General features: G+C 42.0%; 2 protein-coding genes across 4 annotated transcripts; both read right to left on the bottom strand.

The window, feature by feature from the left end:
- Window positions 1-229: 229 nt before the first annotated feature.
- LOC115727787 lies at window positions 230-3,146 on the bottom strand. Its single transcript, XM_030658073.2, has 3 exons — window positions 2,958-3,146; window positions 2,729-2,819; window positions 230-634 (listed from the first exon to the last, which is right to left on the bottom strand). The coding sequence occupies exons 1-3, from the start codon at window positions 3,025-3,027 to the stop codon at window positions 493-495; spliced, it is 303 nt and encodes a 100-aa protein (XP_030513933.1). The 5' UTR covers window positions 3,028-3,146; the 3' UTR covers window positions 230-492.
- A 3,371-nt stretch (window positions 3,147-6,517) lies between these two features.
- Window positions 6,518-13,200, bottom strand: LOC115727786 (putative E3 ubiquitin-protein ligase LIN-1). 3 transcript variants are annotated; one of them, XM_030658071.2, is made up of 17 exons: window positions 12,377-13,199; window positions 12,013-12,085; window positions 11,544-11,801; window positions 11,358-11,437; window positions 10,077-11,267; window positions 9,700-9,841; window positions 9,269-9,514; window positions 8,883-9,177; window positions 8,587-8,708; window positions 8,376-8,495; window positions 8,042-8,173; window positions 7,833-7,955; window positions 7,605-7,715; window positions 7,370-7,516; window positions 7,173-7,298; window positions 6,807-6,923; window positions 6,518-6,695 (listed from the first exon to the last, which is right to left on the bottom strand). In XM_030658071.2, the coding sequence occupies exons 1-17, from the start codon at window positions 13,120-13,122 to the stop codon at window positions 6,678-6,680; spliced, it is 4,047 nt and encodes a 1,348-aa protein (XP_030513931.1). In that variant the 5' UTR covers window positions 13,123-13,199; the 3' UTR covers window positions 6,518-6,677. The 3 variants fall into 3 exon arrangements, with proteins under 3 accessions (XP_030513931.1, XP_030513930.1, XP_048136310.1); XM_030658070.2 differs by having other exon boundaries at window positions 7,605-7,955; window positions 12,377-13,200; XM_048280353.1 differs by having other exon boundaries at window positions 7,605-7,955; window positions 11,544-11,795; window positions 12,377-13,200.
- Window positions 13,201-14,678: the final 1,478 nt, after the last annotated feature.

Genomic DNA, 14,678 nt, shown 5'->3' with positions numbered 1-14,678 from the left:
CTAATATCTTATGTTTTACTTAAGCATGAATATCCGCTCCTTGAGACCAACAAAAAAAAAAAAAGAGAAGCAAAAAACGTAGAATTGCCAAATCCAGTAAATAGCCACTTTCCAAGAAAAGTGCCTGTCAGTTTAGTTCATACAGAGTTTTTTGCTATCCATTACCATTCTCTTCCTAGTAAAGGGGGCCACACTTGGTAAATCCTCACACAATCTCCACCCTCAAGCAAGAATAATATCAAAGGTGTCAAAAAGTTACCCTGGTCCTCCTGGAGTCTGATTCCATAGGATTATACAGAAAGAACCAACAAATAATAAGACAGGAGAGAACAATTGGATACAACCATTGTAAATGGACAGAAAAGATGCATAAATGCTTTTAATTAAATCAATGTTTGGCAATGCGATGCCTCTTAGAAATATGGTCCCGACTCTCCAGGGGGTTATGACAAAATGACCAAGCACTGTATAGATCTCATGACTTGTAGACCATTAACTTCGATCTTTCTGTTGGTGCTCATCAAAGTTGAGGAACTTGGCATAGCGGTCAGCCTTCTTTCCTGTCCGGTGGTCGTAGTATTCTACAACTGCAGCGCCCGCCAAGGCAGCAAGTGTGAGTGCCTGAGCATGCAGCCTGTATATTTGAGATTAATCAGTACTCATTACATCCTGTAGTCCTTACTAGACAACACAGTGAAATACAAGTAGAGATTTATGAAAACTATAAAGAAAATTTTATTTTCAATTTTCTTTCCTTGAACAGGGGTTGGTTTCGATTTCTTACAAACAGTAAACAACTCATCACCTCTTCGTCCACATTTGATGCGAAGTTGCACAATAACGAAGATATTTCTACTATAATTACTGCACTGCCAGGTGTTATGGAAAGGCCATCTTACGGTTACAGGGTGGCTTTTATTTAACAGTTGATGGCCTCCTACGTGGTAATAGATTAATTTTCTGCAATTTGAGCCCTTTTAATGCCCCCCACTCACCCATGTCATCCTTCCTATATTGAGAAGGAATATACCATCAGGTAACACATTGAACACCCCGTGAAGTTGGCTGATCAAATTGAGATAAACTATGTTCTGTGGCTAGAATAAGGTCGAACAAAGATGGATGACCAAATTCAAAACCTACTAGCTAGTTGTTTGTGTACTCCATAAGACGTACTCTCTGCAAAACCTTCCAATAAGGTAAATCCGGAGGATGAACAGATATGCTTCATTTTCAATTTCAATGCAAACGCTAAAGAATTGTGATGACCCATGGTGTTATAGGTGACGGCATTGTAGGGAACGCCAGTAAGAGGAGATATACTGAAGTTTAGATGGTTAAGATTCATTTTCAATTTCAATGTAAGCGCTAAAGAATTGTCACGACCCATGATGTTATAAGTGATGGCATTGTAGGGAACGCCAATAAGAGGAGATACACTGAAGTTTAGATGGTAAAGATAATTAATATCAATTGGCTAATTTCCATTATGCAATTGCCACGTGAGGCCACACTGAATTGCAGAGCGCATAAGTACCTCTTTGCTTCCATGGTGATCCAACTATGAATAAACCAAATAAACTCTCTCCCATCCTCCTGCTCCTCTTTCCCTCTACTGATTTTCTCCTTTAGCTTCTCATCCAATCTCTCCGATTCTCTCATCTCCTCTGTCTCTCTCCTCTAATTCTCTGATTACCACCTTTTGTCATTGCTGGGTCATGACATAAACTTAACAAGCCAACAATTCAGCACGATGTTATTGTAATTGTCTTTGCCCATAAATGTTACATTTACATTACCAGTGAACATTAAGAAAGTACGGGTTTCAGGTCAAGAGTCAAGGGGTATCATTCCAAAAAATACTATACATAGCTTCTGTCATGAATAACCGAAGAAACCCTAAACGAGAAAATGAATTCCAATATCCGGATGGTTGTGAGGTTGATAATGTAAATCAATGAATTTCATCAGGAGAAAACAATCACAAAACTTCCCGAAATCCGAAATTGAAGAACACGATGCGATACCTTGAGGATCTTACATACAAATCAATGAACCCAGCATATGTGCTGATGTAATCTACCTAACTCTCTCTCCTCTTCACAAAGGGAACTATGAAGATTTCACTCGAAATTAGACACTCATCGTGCACTTCCACTCATTCTCTGTAAGACCATAAAGCAAATCCTAGAAATAAGATCACCAACTAATAGAAGAAAAAGGCAAGATAAATGTAGAGCAGATCGCACGCAACTAGTGTTTATAAATCATTCCAGGCACATCGTGATTGTAGTTGGGGTGCTTCCGCAACATACCATAAGATTAGTCATCAAGGCCAACAACCCCAAAAGAAGCCGTAAACCTCCATTCCACACATCAAGAGTGAACTTACAGAGAACTCCCAAATGGGTGAATGGGTCACGATCAGAATCAGATAACTTCAGCACATTTGAAACTCAGGAACACAAGCCACGTTTCTCCCCTACTTCAACAGGTATGTATTCAATTCTTGCAAAAGCGAAAGTAAGATTCTCTCAATCCCTACCAAGGTTCTGACTCTCAAAGTGAACAAAAATTTCCACCAACACTAAACAAAGGGACAAAATTTTCCAATCAGAGGCGAGCAATCAATCAGTGAGGAGCTAAATAACAGGGAAAATGTACTCTGAAATCCATATTCGGACTAACAAATTGTCAAAAAAGTAGAGAAAGGGGGCAAAACCCATACCTGGCGTGAATGATCTTGACACTGGTCTTCATGTTGGGCTGCGACCAATTGTAGGCGATCGAACCCGAGATTCCACTCAGCCATAGACAACCTTCGAAATCCCCAACAAATTCATCAAAAAAACACCGAAAAACAAAAGAGAGCGAAACGAATCCTGCACTAGCAAAAACAACAGCTCCAGATTCGACGAGAGGAAACGAAAGCAAGAACGAAGGAACCGGAGAATTACCGACAGCGCGGAGCTTGTGATCGACGATCCATTCCCTCAGGGAGTCCCAAGTACCTTTGCCCTCTGCCATTGTTGCGTCTTGGGTTGCTCGCTCTCGCCGTGTCGATGAGTGTCGTGTCTGAGGGAGCAGAGAGAGATGAGCTTCGGGTTCGCACCGCGGCCACGACACTTGCGTTCCACGATAGCTCCAAATGGGGGTGCGCGCGACGAAACGTGTCCGGTCAAAGCGCGAATTTGACCGACGCCGGCTGCATCTCAAACGGGCTTTTCCTGGCCGAGGAATGACCCGGCCCTAGATTCTACGGGTCGGGTCATTTTTAAGCACCGTACCACCCGTCACCTGTTGGGCCGTGCTAGCCAACTTGAAAAATGGGCCCGTTGGCCATGGCCCCCTAGAGTCCGCAGCGCCACGGGCTGCAGGCCGGTTCGGCCCATTTGCGCACGCATGGTAGGATCTTCTGGAGAGAGCAGGATCCCGACGTGCATGCCGTGACTAGACTTCAGGATTGAAAGTAACAATAACCCTTCCTTGTTGAACTTTCGGTTGTTTCAATTATGTTTCATTTATTTCACGGAAAAAAGAATGATTTGAAAAATATTTTTCTAAATATGATCGTTTGTATCGTCTGAAATAATTAGTCGATGAAATATGTATCAACTATGAATAATAATTTATTTCTAAGCATTTTTATGAATGATGAAAAATATTTTTTCATTCATTCATTGTTTTAAGGGATAAGAACGATTATTTTTAAGGAAATATTTTTCAATTAATTCGTATTCCACAAAACAAATGGAGGCTTAGATTTCGAAAATTTTCTTTTCTATGCAATGTCATTATTGAACTTTTATCTCAGTTGGATTGCATGTTTGAATTATACTAAAATGTCCAACATCTATCCTTCCTTAAAAAAAATTTCTGAATTAAAACAAAATCTCTAATTCAATATAAACAATGTTATATCTTTCTCAAGCTTTTTCAACCGAGATATTTTTTTTGTCCTCGAAAGTTACAGCTTTATAGGATAAATTCCAAATAAGAAAATAAAGTGCTCTCATTTCTTTTCTTTTTTTCTTTGTTGCAATCAGCGTTGGCTCGACATCCCTCAACGACCACTGGGCGAGGGCCTAGAAGCCAATGCGGGCCACAGGTGGGCTTGCAGGCAAAGCGACACTCGCACAGATCTGGCGAGACAATTTTAATGAACGTGCATGCTCCTACCATTCGGCGAGGGCATGCAACCTCTTCAAAAAGAAAATATGCTGAATTTCACCCCCACATGTCCATTCTTTCTTCAAAAGTGGTAGGAGCATGCCCAAAAGTTAATCTTAGTTTATGCTATCAAACTTGTGGGGATTATCCAAACTGGGGCTGATTGCCCCGGTAGGACAAACGTGAGGACAGGTATATCTTATAGCAACACTTAAAAAGAATACAAAGCGGAAGAGAGAAATATAGAACTTGTATATTTCAATATGAATAGAAAAGACTGAAGCATGCTTATTTATAGACTTTATTACATGACTATCTAAGGTAATAACATAAAAATAATATCAAATATAGGATATGCAATATCAAACGAGATATATACATAATCTTGACAGATGTGCAGAATAAACTAAATATTTTAATATTGCTAACATCCCCTTCAAACGTGAGGTGATTTGAATCAACATGAGTATGAAAAGCAATCCAAACAGTGTCCAAAATCTCCGATCGCCGTGAAATCGGATAGTGAAAATGGTCAAAACCGGCACCGAACAACGTCGGCCACGGTGGATCCAAGCTTCAGTTGACTATGAGATTTCAATAAAGATTGTGTGACCGCGGCGAATCTGGTGGTGGGATAGACTTCTCGAAATGACACGTGAAACGTCGAAAATTAGAGGAAAAAAAACAAGCGCCCTATTCAGCTGCCATGCGAATCGATGAATGAGCGATGCGGCTCGTATGGCTGGCATTGTAGCATCAAACGGTTTATACGGCTGGCTTGAAAAATAGTTACTGAGCAATGTGGCATGTGCGGCTGGCATCCCTAGAAGCTCAAAAGTCAAAATGTGGCCGACGTCGTAACACGACCACCGTGGCGCTTATCAGACGAAAATAGATTTATTTGGCTACGGGTGCATGAGGTGCGCCGGGAACATAGAAGTTCTCCTTACACGGCTAGTGGGAGAACTATGTTGGACCTTTATTGAGCTACCAAGGCTCGTAGATGTTGAATCGTTAGAAGAGTGCCCAAATTTACAACAATTCAAATACAAATCTTAATGGTTCACTTGAAAGATTATCAGGCCTTGCTACTCGAGCTTATTCACTCAAGTCGGTGGAAGCAACAAAATGAATCTCAAGGAAATGCATCTCATCTATCCTGATAACTTAACGCCATATTGCTTATAGCTTCTGTTCTTCCTAGGAACTCGCCTTTTGTTGTCTGACAGCTTTCTTCTTCAAGGGAGACCCCAGAGAGAAGTTGTCACCAACTCTAAGTTTAGAGTTGTTCTATGGAAACATCAGAAGGAATGGAGTCAACATTCATCAGAACCAATTCAACAGCTGCTTTTCCTCTCTGCTCATCGGATTTTTTTTTCAAATCAGTCCTTCATTCCCTTACATCATCTGTTTAATCAAGACCAAAAGGGACAATGTGCATTGCATTAGGAGGAGCTCCTGGAACCGATTTTTCTTCCACAACAGTCAGCTTGTTTCTCATAGAATAGCATCCAGGAAGGGCTTCGAGTGGAGGCTTCGGCCTTTAGCTATTGCCCAAATCGACCCCCATTCTCAGCAGCAATTTGGCCTTCATTTGAAGGCAATCTCTTCACAATATATAGCATAGTGACCAATTATTCCGAAGCAAATGACTAATGGGGCAAACACTCAGTACTTAAAATCCACCTTCAATACTTCTTTTCTACGCTTAGTCAGGGTAACCTGCTTTAAGAAGTCTCAAAAGATCCAAATTACCTAGCCTTGCCATGTTTGTTTGAAGACAGAGTTCCTCATTCAATTTTCATATCAGAATTTCTCCTGCTTTGGTGGCTGCTCTTCGTACTGCTTCATTAGAAATCCATTTGAACGGAAGTCCATGTATATGCATTCTCTGATTTAGTCTGTAGAAACACACCATCCATCACTGCAAGGTCGACCAAGTATTTTGGCACAGCAGTGCCACGCGGTCTCGCAAGGATTAATCATCCGCCATTCTGAGAAACGACCAATGGAAGGCAGAAGGCAAGGCTGCAGAGGAAGATGAAGGAGAGAAAAGATTGGATAGGATTTGTAGAGGAGGTAACGAGGGAGGAAACGATGGATTACATAATTCAAACCATGATCAACATCCTTCTCCTTGTATCCTCTTAACTGGCATCACTAATTACACATATACTGTGTTACCTTGGTTCACAATATAAGTTGTACATTTCATTTCTTTCAAAATATTATCTCCTCAGTTCATTCAAAAGAGGAAAACAGAACCATTTTTTTGGCATCATAGAGTTCATCATCATCACAATGGATTTCTTTTGAAGTTACAGAGAACTACCGATGGCAATCTATCTATGCGATATGTACTTTCCTCCATTTGATTTTGTACACTTTGCTTTTTACACAGCGAAGAGAATCCGTAGCGCCAATTATCGTTTACTGTAGTTGCTCATGACCCTCTGCCAGGCACTACACCAGAAAAGAAGGACATGCTGGCCAAATTGCAGCAGCGATCACAGAGGTATCCATCCCTGTTCATGTGTCATCACATCAGTCAACGTACTGTACCATGAACTAGAATGTTTGACTCAGATTATAGTCATGAAGACGAATTCGTGAAGAAGAATTTACTTTACACTGACCTTAATGAGCCCTGCCTCCGTACCACAAATGACAACGTCATTCGCAGTCAAAAGGCTCGTTATCTTCCCTCCAGCTGAAATCCTCCCCACTTTCTGCGCCGTCCCTCTCAACCATATCTGTTTTCATTAGTTTGCATAATCAGTCAATCTCATAAAGAAAGCAGGGAGCAGAGACTTTGCGACGACACATTCATTCATACCAGTCTCATAGTTTGATCAGAGAATGTTTATAATCGTGATGTGCTTAATATAATTATAAGATATAGGCAACTTGCTAGATAGTGCATGTGGTAATTGGTTATTCTTGGATGAATGGGTATTGTTTGTTTCTCTTTTTCACCGTAAATGGAGAAAGATTGGATCAACCTGGAGGGCACTGGTTGATGAGCTGCAATTAAGGTATATGAAGTCTTCAACCACACCCATGGCGAGCACATTGGCTCCTCTCTGCAGTGCTATTCTCATCTCGGCTTCACAGTTTCTTCTCCATTCCTGGCATGGTTTTGTCTAGTCATTCTCAGGTTTTTCGAGCAAAAACACGTGAATTGCACTTACTTCCTCACCTTAAAGTTCGACCCGTGGACCACCGCACTCGAAGTGTACATCCAGTCCTTGTAGCTGACAATTGAATTTATGGGCCGCTTTTGCATCATCCAGCTCTTCAATGGCGCTTTGATCTCTCGCTCTCGGTAGTTCGCTAGTATTATTTCCTGATAGTACAACACCGATGATATCAATTACCGCAGTTTTATCACTAGGAGTTCTTTCGAACTTATGTCCAGATCCAGGGAAACCGACCTGTACGCTTGAGTCCTTGCAGCCGGCATATATCTTCCCCTGAATTACACATATGGACTTCACATTTTTACTCTTGCAAATTTCTTTGACTGTTCTTGATGCATCAATAACCTGGAAAATGAGTTCTCGCAGTAAATACGCTCGTCCCGAAAGCAGCAAATTCTTCAATGTTATCCTTTCACTAAATGGCTTCTGTTTGTGAATATACAACGATAGATTGGATGGTACCTTGATCCCATGGCCCGGTATGATTGCGAAAATCGCATCTCCAAGTGTGTCCATTCTACAAATGGGATCCTTTAAGGATATCACTTCTGAGCATTCCAGTTTCCTCTGGACCAGTTTCCAGACCTGCCAACATAATATAGGTTTTGAGTGACAGAAACCAACATAAATCTAAGGTTGGTATTAAATTGAGAAGATTCATTGCATTATACCTTGATCGTCTTGTCAGCAGATCCACTCAAAAGGCTTTCCCCTTGCTCGAAGAGCGAAAAACAGGTCACTTCCTTCTTGTGCTGCCTCTTGTCCAACACGAGTGTCGAGGATTGCCCCTTGATATCCCACATCTGTTGTAAAAAATGACCTGCCTTAATTAGTTTCTCATCGCTGAAATGATGAATTCGACTTAAATCTCGAGGACCTTGATTCATGAATTCCCACGCTTCTTAATTGATGGCATGAGGTGTCAAATCCAACTTTTAGATAATTTCTAACATTTTTGCAAAGGACTGACACTGCTGTACTGTGTTTCAAGCACAAAAAGATAACCTTTATTGACCCGTCTGAATGTCCGCTGCAGAGAAGTCCCTTGTAGTAGATAAGAGCATTTACCGCTCCGCAATTGCTATGACCAGCCTCGAGAATTTGTGTGTGGACGCAGGATATGCGCTGCTTTCATCGGCGTAATGGCTATTTTAGAGAGCCAAGTAGTTGCAATGTATTCAAATTGTTTTGGAGTATGATATGATAAGCTACTTACCGATTTGTTCGGTAGATAGAAATCAGCTACTCTATGCAGCTCCTCTGCCATCCAAGTGATGTTTGAAAAGCGCCTCAGCGACTCTCGCACGCCTTCCGAGAAATGGATGAGTTTCTGCATTCCTGCATGATGAAGTTCATTTAAGTCGAATATCATGTCTCATACAAGCTCGGCACGTGTTTTTCATGCCCTAGGGGATAAAGAGTTCGAGGACTGCAATCAGAATTATGACATCATATCAATTGGTTGAATCACATCAGAGAGATTATAAACCTCATTGTAAGGTCTCTTATTACCTTTACCAGAGGCATAGTTGTATATGGAAAAGCAAGCTAGAAGCCTCTCTTCAAGGTCCACCCCAGGATGCAGGAATTGCTCTAACCCATCCAGCAAGATTTCACACGCGGAGTATCTCTGAGTATGGGTGCTCTTGGCAATTTCGCACCCAAGCCACGCGATCGCGGTGAGAGAGTCTCGAGACACCCTCTTCGTCTTGCTCTTCAAGCCCGTTTCGAGAGCTCGGAAGACAGGATTCCCGATCTTGATTATGTTTCTTGCAATTTTGCCACACCATGAGTCACTTTCTGAATCCTGCATTGCAATAGTTAGAATGAAAATATAATATAGTTATTGGAATCACTCGTAAATGAAAGAATGTTAAGAAGATTTTATTATGCTGTACCAGCAAGCATTGATCTTCCCAATTAAAGTCCTTGATCAAATTTCGGTGGTGGGCAGAGGCCAACCCGACCTTTCTTACCAACCAAGCCACTGTGTATGGTTCCCCAGTCCAAGAATAAGTTCCTCCAAGGTTCGCTAGGATGAATGCCGATAGTTGATGCATCTTAAGGTCTTCTTTGGGTGTCAGTGACTCAAGGAGGACCTTCATGGCCTCTTCCACAAACATGCTACCGCCAGATTGGTTCTCCTGCACAAGTTCATCACACAAAAGCTTCTTTAAAGAACCAGTGCCCTGATATCTATGTTAGCTGCACAATTTCTCACGAATCAATAATAATGTTTGATCAATTATCCAATGGAAGAAAATGTTCGGCTGATGTAGCTCCTGGAGACATGGTATGCAGATTTATCTACTTCAATATCGAAACTCACCAATGTGTCCAATTGAAGCAACAAATTCGCAGCAAAGAGCTGATGATGAGACTCCAAGTTTTGGACACATAGCATGAGCATGTTCATGATGTCAGCACCTCCCTCATTCCTTATCCGTTGCAGTAGACTGTTAGCTGCTGACCTGCCAGAAGGAAGAATGTGATTATGGAACTTTCTGATACAGTTGGGTGCATTTTTTTTTTTTTGTGGTCCTCGACCGGTCTGATCTCTAGTGTGGTTTCCAAAACACTGGATAGCAAGAGTTTTCACCATTTAATCTGTTTTTTCACTGGAAATTGACCTGAAATTTTCTGTTACTGAGACTGCAATTAATGCAGTTTTCTTTGTTTGGTACAATCAATATGTCTCATTCATACCTCGGCATGCAAAGGATTTCATGAAAGAATTCCAGCGCGATGAACTTGGCACACCTCTTGTTGTTCTGAAGAAGGCTGATAAATGGAGAAATAGGTGTAGATTGGGAGACATAGACTCTGCATTGCCCATCGAACTGCATGCACTTTACAATGATTCTAGCCAGAGAGATGGATTCTTCAGCACCCGAGTCTCTCGCTACATCTAGTAGCCCATGAAGGACTTTGGGAGAGTTGAGGGCTGCGAGGTGCGTGCTGTTGGTGGCATTGTCAAATGCAGTGACCAACATTTCAATGATCATAAGGGATGCCATCGGAGGCGTCAACAAGACAGATGTGCGCTTGAGCTTATAACTGCTCCAAGTGCATACAATCTCCACAAGATTAGGAAGCAATTCCAGAGTCTTGATTTCTGTAGGAGATGGATTGATCAGATAAATCAAAATTGCCGCCTCGTGCACATTTCTCTTCAGAGCACTTGCCAAGTCACGCAATTGAAGACCCTTCTTTCTTATGTCGCCTAAAACCGACTGGTTGGTTAAAGCAATAGTGGTCAAAATAGAAACCGACATTCGAATCACCCTCTCCTCTTTGGAAGTCGAGATAGCTTGTAGCAGCTGATCCAGAAGCACATCCTTCAGCGCTGCGTGTTTAACCCCGTTATTATCATTCAGAGTCTCATATATCGCCGTGATCTGGATGATGTTTTCTTCATTGAGTTTCCTCATTCCTTCCGAGAAACATAGTTGTGAGACTGCCTTCTCGAATATCCCCATCAGGTCATGATGGGAAGGTTTCTCTGAATACGAACCTTCTTTTGTCAATTTATTCTGCACACACAATTTGTTTCCTTTCCGAGCAAGAGACTTTCGGGGACTTCTGCGTGCAACCCTATGATTCCTCTGTGATGTAGCGGCTATTTGATTGAAGAGCTGGTGATCATGTTGCTCGGATGTCTTCAAATCATCCATATGAAGATTCCAATAGGCATTATTGTTCTGCTTTCTGTCCCTGAGCTCCAAGAGGGATTCATTAAAGTCACCAAAGGAATCGGGTAATGTTTCAGCAAAGATCCGAGCGATGTTGACTTCTGCAGGCCCCGTGCATCTTTGATGTCGAGGAGAACGAGGAAGACCTGCCGTGCATATTGCTTTGCACTCCGGCTCTGAAGTAGAGCATGGACCTTGCCGCTTCCTGTACAACACATGCCATTCATATTTCTTGAAAAAAGTTCCAACTTGTGTAACCAACACTGAAAATTTAGGTTAAAACTGAGAAACTGACCTACAATAAGTGTCTATTTCTTGGAGTTCCACATCAATTCTCATCCTTCTAATCGAGCTCTCGTTATCCTCCTTAGCTTCCTGATCAAGAATGATGGTTTCGCTGTGAGTTCCTCTCAGTTTCAGAATAAAATCATCTATCAGAATATGACGGTACTGAAGATGGCCATAATAACCTTAGAATTACCTCCATGTCACCTTCTTCGGCGGATTCACCTTGTATCGAGTTCGCGGAAGTTGATGAATCTGACTGGGGTTCCTCCAGCATGTCGTGAAGACATCTGATGCTTCCGTTTCCGTTTATTTCTCCATTGTAGACTTGAGATTTTGGCGCTTTTCCTAAATGCTTAGAGTCTTCCACACAATTTGCAAATGCTGCACCATTGCTGCACAGATTGTTATCCCTAGATTCCTTCCCAGGATAAAGTGGATGCACTTTCTGAATCTGCATCGATTTCTCATAACATCAGGAAGGTACGTTCCGGTAGCATAATGAAGTAAAAAGAAAGAACTGAGCATGTATTTTCATTAGATCATGGGTAAGTCAGACATTGTGCTTAATTTCATAATGTTTGATGACATGGTCTTCTTTTCTCCAACAAGCCGGCAGAGTCAGAGACTAATTGGACATGGATAGAGATTTTTCCGGGGCTTACCTCACTGTCATGTAGCCAATCATGTCCATTTCCAATCGAGAATGAAGATTCAATGCGTACAGACTGCTCATTCCTGTTTAGATTGACATCCAATTAGTATCAGCAACAATCAAACATTTTGATTGTGACTGAAGTGCGGACAATTTCATGTTCAGCAACATGTAACGCTAATGTTCTGGGTGAATGCACCATCTATCTGTTTCAATCAATTTGTAAACATAGGAAAAGTTCTCTCTCGGGTCAATTAATCCTCAAACTGCAGACACACAGCATCTTCAACTAATTGAAAGAACCCAATATGCTATTGAATTAGAAAATATAGTGGCAGAGAGGCATGAGAGGAAGCAAAAAAAAGAGAACTTACATCAAACAGTTTGTGGCATTCTGTAGGGACAGTACTTCTCTGGAGCCACAATTCCACTGAGGGGTCTCACCATAAAGCATGACCTGATAGTACATCAACCAACCTTTGAACTTCCTGGCCATCCTTTTCATCAGCTCAAGAGCTTCTTCTTCATTCGAGTCGATAAGGCGAACCGGGCTGGTACTTCTATGTCCACCCGTTTTCTTGCTTTTTGACCATGCAGACCCCGACAAGAAGAGCAGTTCGCAGAGCTCCGGTGCGAACAGGTTCCTGACGAGCTCGGGACAAACCGAAAGCGCCTGAAGGAAATGCATAGCGACCTGCCAATCTTCCCCCTGAAGCCTCTTCACCACGCAGAGGTAAAAGTACGAGACAGCAATCAAATGGCGGTTCGCGATCCCGGATGTCGTGCCTTCCTCGTCCAGCAATGCCGGGACTTGCAGCATCCCTTCCGAGCTCCTCAGCCGGGACTCCCGCTCTCCGGGCCACTCGGCCCAGATCGCTGCCTCGATGTTGTCAATGCCCCAGTAGAGATTAGACAGCACGGAGTGCTCCGAGAGCTCGAAGAACTCGTGCTTCTGGTCCTGGAGCATTGAAATGCAAGCCGACTTGATGCCGTTCCAAGAACAGGCGCCGTCGGCCAGGAATTGCCGAATGAATTTGTTCACCGAGACGGCGACCATACGGATCGATTCGAGGTCGGGCTGGTCGTGATCGTGGCATGGCGGAGGCGAAGGGAGAGACATGGTCGTAACACGAGGATAAGAGAGAGAGAGAGAGAGAGAGAGAGAGAGAGAGAGAGAGAGAGAGTTCTTGCAGCGAGTGTTATAAGATTGTTTGTTTGTTGCTTCGCACTTTCCCTCGTGACTAGCTCCTGGAAAATTCCAAGCTAAGTCGGTCCCTCTCTGTTTTGCCGCTAATCGAAAATGTACCGACCGTTGCTTCCATTGTGGAGAGGAAAGCTTTGGAAGGGAAAAAATACAAGGGATGTCATTCTCTTACACCCGGAAAAAAAAAAACGAAAAAGAAAGGAAAGACAAAAAAAAAAAAAAAAAAAACAAAAGAGTTGTCCGGACTTGTCCTATCAGTCTTGAGTGGTAAATAGAGTCAATCACCCTAGTGAAGATTAGTTTTAATTTAATATAATAGGGTCTAGTTTATAATCATATTTCCTTATGACGCATGACCCTCGTAAAAGCAATTTGCACCTGTGCCTCTCGGGGCTTGACAGCTCAGATTAGCTCGAATTAAAATTTTGAATCAAGCTCAAGGGATTGTCCAATCTAATCAGGGTTTAGAATGTTCGAGCGAGTTTGGTTGGTCGGGGTTCAATCTACCGGATCCAAACTTTCGAGATCTCGGAGTCTCTTTTCTTTTTAATGCAACTCTATCAACAAGATAGTTTATTGCGCCATTATAAGCCAGTCATTGCATCTTTCGCATTGATTGAATCAAAATCACATAGAGATTTGGATATATACTTGACAATGCGCGGCTAGATTGGTGCCGCCCAACCTCAAACTAGCATAAGTGTCCGGAACGGACAATATCGTGTTGAAGCGGGGAGGAACAATGGAAATTTTGATCATGTCAGCAAAATAGTTGATTTGTTCTATCTTCGTTGCCCTAACTTTCAAGGTCTAATGTGCACTTTTAGCTGTTTCTCGTGTCAAATTAGATTAGCCAATCACTTTTCTAAAAGACCCAGAAATAATTCGCCACAACAGTTGCCTTCATGACCAAGAATTTAGGTGTACGCTAATTGCACAAATCTTTCTTGGGGGTGTGAGCTGTGTCCTCATGTTTTCTTGTGTAGGCCCTTTGAAAGATTTGCCTAGAAGGTGACTGCTCAGTGCTCACGCCACATTGCCCCTCTATAATGTATCTATTCTTCAAAAAATTCAATATAGCCCAACTTCTTCGTTCTTTTTCTTTAAATTGTTTTGTAAATGTTTAGATTTTTTTTTTTCCCTCACGAGACAAGATTTGATCTGCATGGTCAATTCAGTCACGAGACAAGATTCAATCTTTTACGCTGAAATTAAGATAAGGATGTCATCATGCGTGTCTAGGCTGTCTCATTTGAGTCCTTGTAGCTAGGGCATTTCCTTCCTAGTGCCATCTTTTTATATTCCTTTCTCCTTTTTGTATAATTAGTGATTACCCCGAGGATAAAGAATTGGGTTCGTAGTATAAGGAAACTGCTAGTTTGATAGTTTGACAAGACAGTCGGTTATTTCTAAGTACGCGATCTCGCAATCAATTGGTGTTTTGTGCAAAACACGTGATGATGATGATGTGT

Source organism: Rhodamnia argentea, chromosome 6, assembly GCF_020921035.1.
Source record: "Rhodamnia argentea isolate NSW1041297 chromosome 6, ASM2092103v1, whole genome shotgun sequence".
Classification (NCBI taxonomy): Eukaryota; Viridiplantae; Streptophyta; class Magnoliopsida; order Myrtales; family Myrtaceae; genus Rhodamnia; species Rhodamnia argentea.
The sequence above is the reverse complement of the archived record's forward strand: the minus strand, read 5'-3'. Positions and strand labels throughout refer to the sequence as shown.

Bases quoted from the DNA above. Each gene is read 5' to 3' on its own strand.
- LOC115727787 (XM_030658073.2), bottom strand. From the start codon at position 3,027: ATGGCAGAGGGCAAAGGTACTTGGGACTCCCTGAGGGAATGGATCGTC. The intron at 2,820-2,957 runs GTAATTCTCCGG...GGGATTTCGAAG, and splicing joins TCACAAGCTCCGCGCTGTCG to GTTGTCTATGGCTGAGTGGA. The intron at 635-2,728 runs GTATGGGTTTTG...TCAAATATACAG, and splicing joins GTCAAGATCATTCACGCCAG to GCTGCATGCTCAGGCACTCA.
- LOC115727786 (XM_030658070.2), bottom strand. From the start codon at position 13,122: ATGTCTCTCCCTTCGCCTCCGCCATGCCACGATCACGACCAGCCCGAC. The intron at 7,956-8,041 runs GTATAATGCAAT...TTATGTTGGCAG, and splicing joins CTGCTGACAAGACGATCAAG to GTCTGGAAACTGGTCCAGAG. The intron at 7,517-7,604 runs GTCGGTTTCCCT...TTGTACTATCAG, and splicing joins GCAAGGACTCAAGCGTACAG to GAAATAATACTAGCGAACTA.